This window comes from Podarcis melisellensis (genome assembly GCF_964234715.1).
Source record: "Podarcis melisellensis genome assembly, chromosome: 10".
Lineage (NCBI taxonomy): Eukaryota > Metazoa > Chordata > Lepidosauria > Squamata > Lacertidae > Podarcis > Podarcis melisellensis.
Window position 1 is genome coordinate 40,585,032 of NC_138542.1, and position 17,779 is coordinate 40,602,810.

Below are 17,779 nucleotides of genomic sequence, written 5' to 3' on the forward strand. Positions count from 1 at the left end.
ATGATTTGGCATTCCTTTATGACATATTCAGCAGAAAAAATATTTTCAAGATGTCCCTTGTGACTAGCATGGCAAATCTGAAACTATAGTTGATGATCTGATGAAGTTGATAGCCTTTACTTGGACTTTGTTATTTTAACTTATGTGCAACTACTCATTCCACATGCTTATTTTATAGTTTTGTTTTTTCATGTTTTAATTTTAATCTGGTGTTATAGTTGTTCTCTCTATTTTATACACATTATAAAACGAAATAATAATCACAAACTTTACAAAGAAGAAGAAAAAAATACTAGCCGATCAGTGGCAGAGCTTCATGCTCTGGCACCAGGGGGCGGAGAGCAGGCAGGGGCGCCATCCTGGGGGCGTGACATGCCACCTGCAGGAGTGTGGCACCCGGGGGGGCAACCGTGATGGCACCCTACTGGGATCGCGCTGCTGGGGGCAGTGTGCTCCCCCCCCGCACTCCTCTTCCTCTGCCAGTGTAGCCAATGAAATTTAAGAAAGGAGACCTAACCAATTAGTCAAAGAGAAGGCAAGAGTAAAACACCCATAATCAAAACCCTTGATTTATTGTTAATCTTCTTCTGTTGGTATTCCCTGGTAAATAAGTGATTGCTGCTTCATAGAAAACAATTTGATTATACAAGATTTTAAGGTAGCTGTGATTTGGGACAAGTGTGCCAGCCCAAGAACAAAAGATAACAGCAAAGAAGGAGTTCATGATTTTTCTATCACAGATATAATAAAAAATAACGTTTTTATATGAAGTGAGTTTGTAAATATTTTAAAAATTACTCTGCTAATGCCAGTGCAGATAAAGTCAATCAATGTTAATAGCTATATTGCAGAGGGCAGGACTATGGCTGAGCTATTATGGGGAACGCCAACCCTACAAAGCAGCCCAGATTTGTTACACCCATTTTGTTGAAAGGAGGGAGGAGGCTGTGTTTTTTAGAATCATAGAATCATAGAGTTGGAAGAGACCACAAGGGCCATCGAGTCCAACCCCCTGCCAAGCAGGAAACACCATCAGAGCACTCCTGACATATGGTTGTCAAGCCTCTGCTTAAAGACCTCCAAAGAAGGAGACTCCACCACACTCCTTGGCAGCAAATTCCACTGTGAGTGGACTGTGAGTGGACTGTGAAATTGATTGTAGGAGGAGTACAGTTAAAAGCTAGAGGAGGTGAAGGCAGCTAGGCAAAGAACTTTCAGCAGTGAGTGGAAGGAAGTTCCCTGGATGCCATATTTACTCATTGAGAAACAACAAGTGGGTAGACCTGACATACATGTTGCTCAGGGACCAAATCTAACTAGGCCTTGCCATTCCAGAGTCACCAGCGCTGCCAGAAATTGTTGACCTGTTCTCTGATGCTAGTTATGTTTGTCTATTTATTTGGAGCATTTTCTTTTCCGTCCTTGGAAAAATTCCTGGGGACTCTCTTGTGTCTACTTTAAAATCAGTTGTATCCAAATAACTCATATATATGCTTGTACCCAATATATCAAAATGTTTTCTTTTTCTTTTTCTTTCCAGTTGCTCAAGTATTACTCATCTCTGGTTCACAGACTTTATCAGAAATATTTAGATATGACTGCTCATTCGAGAAAACGTAAGAGATGTTTACATATCTTTTTGTGGGTTGTGGAACAGCTTCTTTAGGGTGCTTTCACATTAGCATTTCACTCTTGAATTGTCACTCTTGGTTCTCTGTAAGACATCTACACAGTGTCATCATAAATGTGTTATCTTGTATTCTCTCCATGGTACTTTCACCTCTTTTGAAAGTTTTTTTGGGGATAATCAATTTTTTTGGAAGGAACAGAACATATCTGTAGATGCAGTGCTAAGTTGAAATACTCTTCTGTCTTTTTGAAGGAATATGGTTGTAGATCAGTGATAGAGTACACCCTTTGCATGCAGAAGGTCTCAGCTTCAGTCCCTTATATCTCTGGGTAGGGCTTGGAAAAATCCTTTTTGAAACCCTGGAAAGCTATTGCCAATCAGTGTAGGACCAACATTCCCCGCCAGATGTTTTGGTCTACATCTTGCGTGATGACCACAGGCCATATTGAGTGTGGCAGCTGGAGCTGAACATCTGCACAGCACCAGATTGGAGAAGACTGGTGCAAACAATGTCAGTGGTGATCATTCAGGCAGCTGAGCCTATTCCCAGGTCTCTACTTTTCAGTACATAGACCTTGCTATTTTTAGTAATGTTATTTTTTTTAGTCAAAATAACATCTTCACCCTTATTTTAAATCTAGGTAAAGGTAAAGGTACCCCTGCCCGTACGGGCCAGTCGTGTCCGACTCTAGGGTTGTGCGCCCATCTCACTTAAGAGGCCGAGGGCCAGCGCTGTCCAGAGACACTTCTGGGTCACGTGGCCAGCGTGACGAAGCTGCTCTGGCGAGCCAGCACCAGCGCAGCACACGGAAACGCCATTTACCTTCCCGCTATAAAGCGGTACCTATTTATATACTTGCACTTAGGGGTGCTTTCGAACTGCTAGGTGGGCAGGAGCTGGGACCGAACGACGGGAGCTCACCCCGCCGCGGGGATTTGAACCGCCGACCATACGATCGGCAAGTCTTAGGCACTGAGGTTTTACCCACAGCGCCACCCGCGTCCCTCATTTTAAATCTAGATTTGTGTAATTATACCATGTAATTAAACTATGTAGTGCAAAATGTTAAATAAATTAAAAAGGATCACACTGCTTTTCTGGTTGGTGCCATTTCAGTTAGCTTAAAAATTATTAGCACAGTAGCCGTTAAGGAAGGGAAAGCTCTTTTTGGTAAACATGAAAACCTGTGTGTGTGTGTGTGTGTGTGTGTGTGTGTGTGTGTGTTTTGAAAATAAACATCCTGATAAAAAGGTATGCCACCTACCCACCTACATAGCTGTATATAACACACAAAAGTATGGATGATGTATAACAGGATGTACATTTTTTGCAAAGTGTGAGACTACCTGAAGAGTCTTGCCATTCTGCATGTAGGGTAGAGGAAGTGCAATATTTATATAACACTTGTCAGTCTGGAAGCAACCTTAGCAATGAATAAGCCTTATGGGTAGGCTTGTTGTTTCGCTTGGAGCTATTATTAGCACATAGATTTATAACCGTACTTGGCCCATGATACATTCTTTTGCTGAAGCATCACTTTAGAGCTCGACTCTGTTTCCCTGAACTCATAGCACTCATAGCCAACCTCCAGACAGTGATGAAAAAGAGCCATTGTTGATTCTGTTGTGCATTAACTCTATCTAAGCTACTGTGTGCTTCACACAGAAGCGTATTTTCCAGAATTGAGAAGTTGGTGAGTAGGGGGGCAAGGCAGGTCCAACATGAAGGCTTACATTTCTAATTAATTGGTGCAATAAGGCTTGCCACTCATGACTCCTTTTGTGCTAACCAAAGGGTTTTTGGAACAGCTCCACAACAACCTCTAGCCCCAAGGCAAAACCCTTTCAACGGATTTACAGTTTTAAGTGAGATCATAGTGATGATGGAAGTTTAAATAGCAAGGGGGAATGGACAGTGTGATTTTTTTTGCGCTACCACCTTAGCATAATATATGACCTTTACTGTTATGTACTGAAGTTCTCACCCTAGGCCAGCAGGGGGATACTGTAGATAGTTCAGGCCCACATATGCAAATAAGGGATCGATAGTGACGTTCAGTGATTGGATAGTTACAGAAAGTTGTTACAGTTATGTTGTACTGGAGCTCTATATAAGCAGGCTGGCTGAACCCTTCAGTTCAGTTCTGTTCTGACCTGTGAATAAACAAGAGCTGTTTGGAGAATCGCTGTGTCGTCTGATATGTTAACCCACAACTTAACATTTACATCAGATGGTATGAGCCATCTACTTTTGCCAGCAGTTGAAGCAATGCTATAGAAATGAACCACTTCACTTGCCATGTTCAGAGGCAGCATGGCACTGAAATCAGTCACTCAAAATCAACAGCAAAGGAGAACAGTTGCCTCCATGCAATGATTTTGGGCTTCCCAGGGGCATTTGGTTGGTCACTTTGGAAGGCAGAATGCAATGGTCTTTTAATCTAATCCAGCAGGAGTATCATTATGGAGCATTGCTTTCCCATGCCTAATATGACAAAGGTGCCCTTGAAGTTCTCCTGCTGATCCAAATTGACTTTACATGTTACAATTAAATTTCCAAGTTTCAAGCAGGCAGTGTAATATCTGAATTGTAGAGGACCAGTGTTCTGAGTTACTGAGGCCACTATATGAAAAGCCTTAGCTTGAGTAGAGCTAAATAAATATTTATGACATGTAAGCCCCCTGGTTAAGACCTAGAATTATATACAGACACACCTTCTCTGCTGGATCTCACCAATCCCTGCAGTTGTGTAAACTATTATTTTATATTTCTAGATGTTCAGAATGTTTGTCTCGTGCTGGTTGCACCTGGTCTACTAGAGAGAAAAAATGTGTCTCCTCTACTGTGACTTGTACACAAAAGGTAATTTTTCTGGCTTGTATTGAATTTAAATCGCTATATGGAAAGTTTTTTATTTGACGAATGGTGTTTTTTAAAAAAAATATTCTAAGGAAGTGCTTTCAATTTTTTCAGGTTGACTGTGATTCACTTACTACCAGTGCTTCAGATGGGAAAGATATTTCACAGAGACCAGAGGTCAGCAGATATCCTGAAACTGATAAGTTATAGCACAATTTATTGGGAGGGGGGTTCACTCATGTGTTAACACCATCTCCGCCTTTTCCTATAATGTATCCAGCTCACTGTCAATCATATGCTGTTTTCACTGATGGCAATACCTCTTGCACTATTACCAAGTGTGAAGGAGGCAGAAGACTAAAAGGACATGGTGGAAAATAAGGGGAAGCATTGCGGAGTGATGGTTGGCAATTGGACACACTAATTCCCCCTTCAGTACAGGACCTCATGAGCTCCTGTAGACCTTTCCCAAGTCCAAGCTCAGGAGAATTCCACTGGCTTCTCTAGTCTCTCTTGCTTATGCTATGAAATGCTTTGCATAACTCATAAGACTAGTAGCAGTAGCAACAATGCTAGTAAAATACCATGGGATGTTTGTGTTGCCTTCGCTTTCCACTGCTGAAATATAGATAGTTGAGATTTGTGTGTGTGTGTGTTTCACATTTTCTGCTTTTACCCTTTGTACTCATGAGAATTTGTGCTATAATGAATAACAATGCTGTGTTTGGGTCAGATACCACGACCCTATAAGAAATCAGTAGTTGTCATTTAATATAATTAGTGGAAGGATTTCATTTCACAGAGTTACCCTCTGGGTTGAATTCTAATCCTGTTGGATCACTTTTCTCCAAATCTAGCTAGCAAATGGCTTGATCAAGCTTAAAAAACAACAATACACAGCTGAATACAGTACAATACATACTGCTGCAATTATCTGCTATATGTGTTTTCCTCTTCAATGATTTGGGATGATATATACTTAGGAACAAAAAGCAGTCAAAATGTAGTTTTGATTTTCTGTGTAACTGTAACTGTGTTTTCCGTTAAACTTTATTGGATAGCACAGGTGTTGCCCAAAGAGCACACTGTTGTTTGAGGGAAGAAGCACATTGCAGTATGCTAGTGAGTTGACTATATTATTAGTACTGAATAGTATAAATTAAGTTTTGCAATTCTTGGTTTGTGTATTTTTAGGCAATCACCATAGTTTCAATCTGACTTAAACATGTTATTATTGAAAGTGTCTATTTCCTTGTTCTCTTCTACCCACCACCAAATCAGATTTCTTTCCTGTGCTAAACTGATAAACCATTATGCATTAGATGGTGCTGAAACTGTAGAAGCAAATGTTGTGTTGAGTGGAGTGAATTAAAACTGAACTGCTTCTTTTAAGAAATGGGGGGAACTGGAGGATTTAATCAAACTAATCTCTGAGCTGGATAGTAAGATTTCCGCCACAGGAACAAGGAAGGGGGGCTGTTGGGTATGGGAGACCCACTGAAAATGGTTTCCCTCCCTAGTTTGCTGGCAGAAGACTTATCAACTGCCTGCCTCACCCCCCTTGGTACTCCCATAGTACTTCAGTTTTCTAGTTAATATGGTGGCAAATGCAGCGGGTTTTTCTAAGTGTTGCTGCCTGACCAGGCATGGCAGCAGTCAGCCAGCAAGGCACTGCCCATCAGGTGGGGGGGCCTCTGAGTGGCCCATTGGAAGCTAGCTTTCCAGAGGGAAGTCTCACGCTGTGATCCTGCTGGCCAGAGGAATTCACAAATGGCCAGCAAGCACCTGTGATCTGGTTGCTGGGGCTGGTGGCAGAGAGTGAGGGGCCGCAACTGCAACCTACCCAGGAAAGGGCTGAGCAGCCATTTACTACCACGCCACTTCATTTTAAGTATGATTTAGTATCTTTTATACCAAAATAACAGTGAGGTCAACAAAAATGTATCTAATCTTAATCCACAAATATCATTTTTTTTGCTCAACGTTATCACATTATTAGTATCCAAAGAACTTCCTGAAGTTTTCCCATAGGTCTGTGCATTCCCAGTAAAATTGCTTACTTTTTAAAACTTCAGATAGCACTTTTCTTCCCTCTGCTGTTTAGATCACTGTGCATTTTAAATTCTTCCCAGTTTCAAACCTAAATTGTTCTGTGGAATTAGGTGGGACTTGCAGTTCAGGAAACAGAAGTCCAAAGCCATTTGTGTTCATATATGAGTATAGTCCCCTGCCTAGAGGAGCTTACAAAAGAATATTGTAATATTTAGTTTGTTCTTTTGCTAATTCTTATGAAAACCGAACATATTCAGCAGTTTTAACGTTTGTGAGAGATGCATATCAATAGAGACATATCAGATTGGACTTCCTGTTGGTAGCTTTAGCTTTTCAGCAGCAAATGCAATTTAGCAGCTAACATCAAGGTTAGCTACTGTTGCTGAGTCCTTTTGAAATATAGATGAAATATTTGGATTAAAAGACTCGTGAAGGAAGAAACAAAGAACCAAACTAATAATTTATAAACTTTTTGTGTCGTTCAAAAGAGGGCTCATGCAACTTAGAAACATTAATTATAGATATTGCTATGAAGGATTGTTACATTGTATCCAAGTATACCATTAAATTTGTGCTATGATTTGTGCAGTGCCTATATTATTCTCATTGTGATTTTATTGCAATGCTATTTTGTGGGTATGAGTGTTTTTGTGTTCTCATGGAAATCTGTCTTTTAGGATTTCCCACTCTGTTTAATGGAGGAATCAGAGCCTCCGTTTAATTTCTTGGGGTGGTTGTTGTTGTTTTTAGTGTGTGTGTGCATAAGCCCTGGGTGAATTGCAGTACTTTTGAAACTCTGTGGAATATATGTTCACAGATAGATATAGATGTGAATGTGTTTTAATAAACATTTCCAAATTATTGTTGTGCTTTGGATTTTTAGCACCAACACATAAGTAATGCTAGCTATATGCAACCCAAAGCATGCCAGTCATACACCGTCCTCTTCTTCTCTCTGGAATAAGTTCTCCTGCCCATTTTTTGCTTGCCTTAGGTGTGTTTTATCATTACACCTACATTGTTACTATCTGGGTTATTCAGATTCATGGGAACTGTGGTTGGCATTAACTAGGGCACATATGTGACACTAAACATAATAATAATAATAATAATAATAATAATAATAATAATAATAATAATAATAATAAAATTTATTATTTATACCCCGCCCATCTGGCTGGGTACCCCCAGCCACTCTGGGCGGCTTCCAACAAAACCCTAAAATCAATAACCTATTAAACATTAAAAGCTTCCCTAAACAGGGCTGCCTTCAGATGTCTTCTAAAAGTTTGGTAGTTATTTTTCTCTTTGACATCTGCTGGAAGGGCGTTCCACAGGGCAGGCGCCACTACCGAGAAGGCCCTCTGCCTGGTTCCCTGTAACTTGGCTTCTCACAGCGAGGGAACTGCCAGAAGGCCCTTGGTGCTGGACCTCAGTGTCCGGGCAGAACAATACTGCCAAGGCTGACAAGGGTTGAGAGGGGAAATTCATGGGTTACCAAGGCTAGCTCTTTGACCACAGTTTGTAGGGGCAATAATTTATTTTAGCTAGCTTATACACCAGTTTATATTCACACAAAAAAAATCTTAAGCAGTTTACAAATTCCAACCATAAGCAATCAATATTAAAAAAATACAAAAATACAAATCCCATATTTAAAACAATACTACCAATACCATAAAAAACAATTCCACATTTTAATTAGCATAATTAAATGTAAACATAAATAAGAACCACAAAAGCAAATCATATACAAAAACATCCAAATGTAGCATAATGACATATCATTAAAAGATCTCAAATAATATTATAAAAATCACTTAATACAGTCACCGAAAAATCATTAACCTACACATTCACACTGCCCAAAACTGATATAAACCTGTAGTCCCCATATGTGCAATCACCCAATAGTCTTTTTGTACCCAGTGGTGGAGTTTCATGCTCTGGCACCGGGGGGGGGGCATGTTGCCTGCAGGGGTGTGGTGCCCAGCACGGGCAGGGGGGTAGCTGCGATGGCACTCCACCGGGATCTCGCTGCCAGGGGCTGCGTGCTCCCCCGGCACTCCTCTTCCTCCGCCAGTGCTTGTACCCATTCATTTCATCCCATCCATTCCTTCCTATCTCTCATCTGGGCCAATATACTGTAGACCTATGTCTCCACCAGGCCATAGGCGCTTGTGGATTTGGTTATGCCCTTCTATCTTTGGTTTTTATATTCCATCCTGAAGAATATGAAAACCAGTGGAAATTACGGAGCATGGAACAACACTTAATATCTACCCATTAACAAGAAAGGTACAAGTTAAACATGTTTATAAGTGCATGACTGGATATTGAAATCTTGTTTTACTCTGTTTCCAACAGCCCATGCACATTACGTCCATTGAACCAATGTGGATATCAACATTAGGCAGCAGTGAAGTACTAGTCAGAGGAGAAAACTTTTCAAATGCAGATGTTTTGATGGAAATGACTGGAACCAGTAGCTGCAAATCAGAGGAGTGAGTAAAAATGCAATCAATTATTTTATCTTTGAATTAACATGCACCTGTACCGCATAGACATTTATCCTGGAAATGTTTGGACTCGTGATTAAACTATATAATCAAGATGGAGCCTTTTAACTGTGTGATTTAGACTTGCTTATTCACACTGCACTAATGTGCTCTTTTGTCGCATTCGTTCCAAAAGTGAAACTTTAGTAATCACTGTAATAATCCCAGTTGTTTTAGGTTGCCCTCCTATTCCTTGGTAGATAGTCTAATCTCTGTTTCCCCTCACTAGATTACTCTTATTCTTATTTTTTAATTTTCTACATCTGTGAATGGAATTAAAAGCAATGTTAGTTCTTAAGATGCTTTCTTCCGCTTCTAAATCACATTACAATATGGATTTTGATTGAATCCTTGGGCTCCATATGTTGTTAATATTGAGTTCCAGTGAGAGTTGACTTGCAAACTGCTTTAAAATTAAACAGCATTTGGGTTTTGGGGAGAATTTGAGAGATGTTGTTCTTCTTTTCAGAATATTTGTCACTAAAGTGTTAAATCGCACACACATGAAATTCTGTTTACCACCAAGTCGCAAAGAAGCCAAGAGCATATGTATAAAGAAAATTGGCTTTCCGTGTTCACTCCCTGTGACACTGTCTTACGTCTCTCTCCCTGCATGTACTGGAATATTTCCAAATGTCACCTGGAAGAGGTAATCTTAAATTATTTTACTTCTTATAAAAAGTAGTACATTGAATATGACTGTGAAATAGTTAACGTAGTATCATAACAGACCTTATTGTCACTTGTAGATCCTTCAGTTTTATAGAGGGTGGCTGGGCATTGAGATCAGCTGTTCATGGTGCCATACCAATACACCCATCAGCTCAGCATTCATTCATTTACATTTGTATACCCCCCAGAACTCATAGGTCTCAGTGTGGTTCACAACATAAAATTAGAATTGACATACATAATATAAAAACATAAAATAAAAACAAAGACAACCCATTAATCCCCCCCTTCCACAACACATTTTAGTAGGGCATTAGATGTCAGTCAGTCAAAGGCCAAGTTAAAGAGTCCAGCTGTACCCTTATCTCGACAGGAACAGCCTAACTGCTCTGTTAACCTCTAGGTTAGATTACTGCAATGCATTATAGGTAGGGCTGCCTCTCTAGTTTGGAAAATTCAGCTAGTACAGAATTCAGCTCACTAAATAGGTTAATCACTGAGGCAAGACAGTTTGAGCACATTACATCAATCCTGGTCCTACTGCACTGGCTACCAATTAGTTTCTGGGCCCAATTCAAAGTGCTGATGCTATAAACCCTTAAATGGCTCAGGACCGGACCGCAGCTTCCAGCCATCACCCCTCTATTATTGTCCATTCTGGGTCGCCCAGCCACTGTTACAGTGTCCATTCTCTTGGCAGATCAAGATGAACAGGTAACAGCAAAAGTTACAAGGCAATTAGAATAAGATCCGTTATTTGACTATTGATCCAAAACCCCAAAATGCATTTTATGTAATTAACTGTTTACCTTTATCCTCTGTATACTGCATTTTGTTTTATTGCTATGGCTGGTGGCTGATGCAAATAAAGATTCAGTCAGTCAGTCAGTCAGTCATTGATTCATCCCAGCCATCACCACTCCCATGAGTGACTCCCATACCATTTCAGAACCACTGCTGAAGAAGTCCACTAGGGAAAGGGAAGACAGCTGGTAGTCGTTATGCTAAGAGTCCATTCAAACCTTGTAGTAGAATTGTAAGAGCTAAACATTCTTATATATGCAGTGTGTGTATTGGAAACCTAAGTAGAACAATGAAAACCAGTGGTCTATAGTTGTTAGCTTTAAATCCTACTGAAATATGTGACGAGATCCTACTGGAGATTACATTGCTTACATGTCATGCTAGGCAGACTCCGAAAAGAGGTGAACAATCACAATCAGTATGGATAGGAATTTTGTCAAGAGAAGGCAGTGTACTGTAGGATCATACTGTCATACGCATGACACACAAATACTCATTCCTTAAGCCAGGCTTGAGATTGACATTTGTGTATGTGAATAAATTTGCTTTGCAGTCATACACTGAGAATAGTAGTTTTTTATTTACTGTGGGGTAAAAGAAGGAGCTTTGGGACGTGGGTGGCGCTGTGGGTTAAACCACAGAGTCTAGGACTTGCCGATCAGAAGGTTGGCAGTTTGAATCCCCGCAACGGGGAGAGCTCCCGTTGTTCGGTCCCAGCTCCTGTCAACCTAGCAGTTCGAAAGCACGTCAAAGTGCAAGTAGATAAATAGGTACAGCTCCAGCAGGAAGGTAAACGGCGTTTCCATGCACTGCTCTGGTTCGCCAGAAGCAGTTTAGTCATGCTTGGCGACATGACCCGGAAGCTGTACGCCGGCTCCCTCGGTTAGTAAAGCGAGATGAGCGCCGCAACCCCAGAGTCGGTCACGACTGGACCTAATGGTCAGGGGTCCCTTTACCTTTATCTAACTGCAGGAGGCAGTGGTAGGCAGGAGTGCCTGGCGTTTTCTGGTCCATGGGGTCACGAAGAGTTGGACACGGCTAAACAACAACAACAAAATGTCTTCTGAGCTGCAAACTTGATTATTATTTTTATTTGTAGTTTTTGATTTACTGTGAGGTAGAAAGTTTTCTGAGCTGCAAACTTGTTGTTTTTTAAAATTTGAAATAGACCCAAGTTCCAAGCTTATTTCCTTTCCCTTTTTTTGCAGTGGAGGTCGCAACATGACTATACGTGGGAGACATCTAAATGTCACAGAAATGGTTTCTGTTTTAGATGGAGGGGGACAAAACTTGGCAGTAAGTGTTGTGAACTCCCCTCCCCTCACCCCCCAAAATGTTGGCTATATTAATTATAAGTGCCACAATTCTGCAAACTGCCATAAAAGGTAAATGAGTGCCTTCCTGAAAAGTGTCATGATGTTTTGGTCCTGTATTATACGTATTCTTTTTCAGTAGATAATATTGCTGGAACTTACTTCCCTTTCCCTTTCCCATCCCCCTCCCTTTGGGGCTTCCAATGAAGGATAAAAGCTGTCTTATTTTGGAGAGTCTTTGGGTTTTTGCCAATTTGATTACCTTTTTTTGCTGTTATTATCATTTGAACTTACATAGCTTTGCTGATCAATAAATATTTCCTGGGCTGCGTACAAACAAACAAAGTACAATGATGAAAGTACAATGTTATAATGATTAACTGCAGCAACAACAACAAAAACAATAAAAGGCAGCAAATAAAAAATCGTTACAGGGGAGAGCACACGTAAAACAGCATGTATTTATAACGCAATTAAAAAGGCTGAGTGAATAAAAAAATCCTGCTGCCAAGAATGCTATAGAGAAGGCTCCAGGGGAGCAGTTGCGCCACAATTTCACCTGAATTCCTTCACAGCTTCAGTTTGATCTCAACTTTCAAATGACTGGCTTGCTAGTGTGTATATCTAGCTCCCATTATAAAGCCCTCTCATGCTTGCTAGTGTTCAGCTAAATGGGGAGTGTAATGAACGTTAGCAAGTCAGTGGAAAGATTAGGTTCAACTGGAGCTTCCAGGGAATACTAGCATGCTCAAATCACACACACACCCCCAAAGTGCATTGTTTTAATGTACATGATTTTTGGTACATGAGGCATAGCGGATGGGAAGAAACAAAGCTGTGGAAGAAGAGCAAACAATCCATGTTCTGATTCTGAAATTACAGAAATTATTCCAGATAGTACATGACCATTCCTGTCCATAGCCAATTACAGTGGTACCTCTGGTTAGGTACTTTATTCGTTCTGGAGGTCCGTTCTTAACCTGAAACTGTTCTTAACCTGAGGTTCCACTTTAGCTAATGGGGCCTCCTGCTGCCGCCAGCGCGCAATTTCTGTTCTCATCCTGAAGCAAAGTTCTTAACCCGAGGTACTATTTCTGGGTTAGCCGAGTCTAACCTGAAGCGTCTGTAACCTGAAGCATCTGTAACCCGAGGTACCACTGTATTGCAATATTAATATCATTAGAGACTGAACAGGGGAAATCTGTCTACCCCTGCATAACATTACAGGCTTGCCCCATTTATCAAGCATAGGATTCCTTTTCAGGGAGTAAAAGAAAATGCAAGGCTGTACACAATCTGTATCAAATATCCAAGTTCTGCAGAAAGGAATTCAGTTGTTCAAATAAAAAAAATACAATTGTCATACAGTTGGTTAGCTAGAATGCTTTATTCTGAACTTAACCCGTGAGAGAAAGTTTGTTTGGGGACCCATGCCTGCACATGTGTAAAAGCTAAAAAAACAGACACACATATAATTGTTGGGATTTTATACTAAATACCAGATTTTTACACAAGTGTATTATCACCAAAGTTTATGGGCCTTAGTCCAATTGTCTAGTGGATTGTGATGTGATTGGTATTTATAGCTTTAAATGCAAGTAAGCTGCAGCTTTTAGACTGCTTACTCTGCAAAAATAAATGAGCTTATTGTAGGAGTAAGCAATTTAAGGGCTGTACTCCACCATAAGGTTTGAATTCAGACTTCTGCTTAGTGGAGTTCCAGTCATGCTGGAGGAAGCCAGTTCCTCCTCCCTGCTCCAGTTCTGAAAACCATCTCCAGAGTGTTGGGTGACTGTCCAGAACAGCATGAGAAATGGGGAAGGACGGGGGGGGGGGGGGCGGAATCCATGAAAATAGCTGACCTGTGTTCCGTTGGAGAGGCTCCATTGGATCTCAGTTCCTTCTGTGAATGAAAAGAGCCCTTCCGTTCACACAAGTGACCTCCTGACTCCAGCACAAAGTGTCTTAACGTAGGCTTGCCATATGTCGGAAAAATTCTAGACATTTCCTGGTTTCTGGGTGTAAAAATGGTGTCAGGAGGGAGTTTTGCCAAATTGGCAAAATGTCAGGAGAAAACCCGGCTGTATGGCAATGGAATGGGGGGGGGGGCGGAATCAGTGTAAACAGCTCCAAAAGCTTAAAATCACTATTTTGGGGGGAGGTTCCCCCCCCAAAAAAGCTCAACAAAATATGGCAATCCTACTTAAGGAATATTGTGTACAGTGGTACCTTGGTTTACAACCATAATCCGTTCCAGAGGTCCGTTTGTAAACCAAAACAGGTTGTAACCCAAGGTGCGTTTTCATCAATGGGGCCTCCCCCCAAAAATGGTTCGTAATCCAAAAAAATGGGTTGTAATCCAAAAAAGGTTGCAATCCGGGACATGCACTTCCGGGTTTGACGTGTTTGTAATCCAAAACATATGCAAACCAAGGTACCACTGCATATGAAAATATTAAGTTAAATTCCATGGAATTCTGTGATGTAAGCATCATAACTGTGCATAGAATTGCAGCCAACATATTGGCTACAATTTAACAATGTGTACTATACAGTGGTACCTCGGGTTAAGAACTTAATTCGTTCTGTAGGTCCGTTCTAAACCTGAAACTGTTCTTAACCTGAGGTACCCCTTTAGCTAATTGGGGCCTCCCGCAGCTGCCGCACCACCGCGCAATTTCTGTTCTCATCCTGAAGCAAAGTTCTTAACCCGAGGTACTATTTCTGGGTCAGCAGAGTCTGTAACTTGAAGCGTCTATAACCCGAGTTACCGCTGTATACAATTTGGCAGTGCTTTATAGTTTTCTCATTTCCCCCCTTCTCCCTTTTTCTTTTTCTAGAAATTTACATGCCGCAGTGACAGATCTGAGTGTAATTTTACAACACCAGCTGTTAATACTGAGAAAAGTAATGTAAAAGTTGTTCTAAAAGTTGAAACGAAAAATATACCTTGCATTGAATTTCGATATGAACCTGACCCTGAATTTATTCACTATGAACTGACAACTGATATGCATCCTGTCTTGGAGTTAAAAATACATGTAAGATGCTGGTTTGGGTTTTATAAAGAGAAAACACAAATCTTCTATTTTAAACATTTATATGCTAAATTCTTTGAATTTGGTGCTTTTTTCACACTTCATAGTATTTTCTCATCTCTTTCCAGAAAAAAAATGATGGGTTAAATATTTCTAAACATGAGATTGACGTTTTTATGTCCTGCATGGCTGCTGAGAAATTGCTAAACGTAACTTTCACTGTTCAAAATATTTCGCAAACTGAAAGTCGCAGCACTATCTACTGCAGAGCCCAACATACATCCAATGACGAGATCGATACATCCAGTGTGAAGGTTTATGTGAGTAAAAGCTTATGGGCTCTATATTTTTTCTTATTACATGTGAATATACTATTTAATCTAACATAAAACAAAGAAAAAAAATACTGCCATGAGATTAAATAAACAAAGAAACATAAGTACTTTATAGTCTTAACCAAAATTTTCAATTCTTTAATTAATATATTATTCTCAGTGTGACATTCAGTTACCAAATAGCAGTTAGCAACGGTAAGGCCAATAACTTAACTTAATTTCTTGCTTGATTAAGAGAGTATCAGCACAAAGCTATAAGTGTGCACTAACAATAAGTTCCATGGGTCAGTCAGACAGAACATCCTCCAGAGGGTGTCTCGCAAAGCAAAGGTTCTATGACTACCAATGTGAGCACCCTACATCCACCGCCCGAAATTATTGAACACCTGGGTGACTCTCTGTGTAAAGATACCATCAGAATAAAGGGCAGCCAGTTGCCACAAAAAGCGGTAAACTCCAAACATTCTTCGGAAAACAACTGACAAAGATTAGACTTCAGTAAAGCCAAGTCCAACTTTAGTTTTCTAACATGGAATATCGCAGGCTGGCCTAAAAAGGCATCTGACCCGTCCTTTGTTAAGTTCACCCAAGGTTATGACATTGTATTTTTACAGGAGACTTGGAGTACAAGCGAAATAGATGTTAGTGGCTTTTCCTTGTTCTGCCGCTCAGGATCACTAAGCAACAAGGGGAGGGGGCGAGTCAAAGGTGGTCTGGGTATTTTAGTTTCAACAAGGCTGAGGGCTACCCTAGTAAAATTGGAGCCCCTGAACCATCTGGCCATAGCCCTGTTAGTGAGATGTAGTTTCTATAGCCTGTTACTGATTAACGAATATCCATGGGCTGAAGGTCAGCTATCACCGCATTAGAAGAGGTACATTCTCTCCTGACACTTGCTTGTAATGTCTGGCCCTGTATTGCATATGTTTTCTCTCTCTTCAAAATATGCTTCCCAATAAGTAGATTAGTTTGTTTTGATTCTCTTACTTTGGTAATATTTGTGACACCAACGTAAATTTCTTAAGGATTCATCAATCCAAAATGAGACTTAAACTAACCTGGGTGGGGGGTGTTTATGACCTCCAAAAGTTCCCCCATGAGGGAATGCATTTGGGCTAGAGTCCCCCCCACCCTGCTGTATCAAGGGTGGGTGTGCGCACTTGCGCACAGCTCATCATCAAATGCAGAAAAGCCCAGTTTTCAAGAATCAAATATAAAATCAATTAAACTGAGAACAAAGGGGATCAAAACTATATGAAAACAGGTACACTTGGGCATTCTATTTTTCTATATCAATATTTGTATGATAAATACGTAGTGCAAAATACAGGTAACCAGATGCCAGGCACAAATACTGATGTGTTATACTCCTTCAACATGATCTTGCAGTAACTATAATTTAGAAACGGAAGTGCTGGTATAAAACCATATGATTTGATTTTACATTAAATAATCCCAAAGATATAGCTCCAAAATTAATACGGGGCAAATATTTCTGCATCTTAGTTTTCCCTGAGTCTTTTGTGGGGAGTAGATTGGTAATGTTGAGCATTATTTTGGTGTTTCCCCCCTTTTCCCCTTGTGTTGTACAATTGATTTAATCTTGGGTTAGATAGCACTGTTGAGTTTCCTTCTTTCCTGCATCGCTTCTATATATAGCAGCTCAGTCATCGTTATTTCAGTCATGCTTGGAGCTGCAGCTCCCTGTGCGAACGGACTGCTGGAAGGAGAGGTAACAGTGTCTATGGTTTCGTCTATTGATTTCAACACATAGTATTAGCTCAGCTGCAGTGTGCTGTTTTTTTCCAGCCACAGAAGGATAACAACCCAGCGAGGAGGGTCAAGAACTGCATATCAATATAGGTCTTTCTTACATATGCATTTCCCCCTCCCCAATCCACTAGGTCAAGCTGGGAAACTTTAAGCAAGAAGTTCCAAAAGAAGCACACAACTATTCATATTTGACCCTTCTTTTGTTAATCCCCGTAGTCATTGCTGGTAAGTAGCACTATTCATGTGTCCAGTTTTCCATCTGTTAAAAACCAGTAAGCGCATGCAATGGTGGTCAGTGGGGCGGTTTGTTAAGTGAAAGACCCAGCAGCCCTGACACAGCAATCTGTGATGGATGAGACTTTCTGCCTTTGTTTTTGTGGTGGAGGAGGAGGAGGGAGGGAGGGAGGGAGGGAGGGGGGGTTAGTAGCCAACACATGCGAGCTTACAGTTCTTGCATAGCTGGTCATTCCCTAATAACATCAGCAACCGGTACCCACACTGGGGCAACCAACTTCTTTGTAACAATGTGTTGTATGGTAGCGGTCGCTACTACCTTTTGGCGACTATTCTGAGACACAGCTGTTTTCAAAGCACTGCAGATTCCCGTTTTTGCCCTTTGTTTTGATAAAAAGAATGCAAATTAGTATATTTGATGGTTCTTACTTCTGCTTTTTATTGAGTAAAGTGCTACCTTGGGATGCGAATGGGGATCCATTCCGGAGCCCCGTTCGCATCCCGAACAGA

General features: G+C 40.7%; 1 protein-coding gene across 1 annotated transcript in view; it reads left to right on the forward strand.

The window, feature by feature from the left end:
* Positions 1-17,779, forward strand: part of PLXNC1 (plexin C1) — a 59,145-nt gene that overhangs the window by 21,482 nt on the left and 19,884 nt on the right. The window contains exons 8-16 of the mRNA XM_081929276.1: positions 1,541-1,616; positions 4,406-4,493; positions 4,605-4,667; positions 8,910-9,046; positions 9,570-9,749; positions 11,785-11,872; positions 14,730-14,930; positions 15,056-15,247; positions 17,167-17,260. Of these exons, the coding sequence (XP_081785402.1) occupies positions 1,541-1,616; positions 4,406-4,493; positions 4,605-4,667; positions 8,910-9,046; positions 9,570-9,749; positions 11,785-11,872; positions 14,730-14,930; positions 15,056-15,247; positions 17,167-17,260 (1,119 nt within the window). The remainder of the gene's footprint in view (positions 1-1,540; positions 1,617-4,405; positions 4,494-4,604; positions 4,668-8,909; positions 9,047-9,569; positions 9,750-11,784; positions 11,873-14,729; positions 14,931-15,055; positions 15,248-17,166; positions 17,261-17,779) is intronic.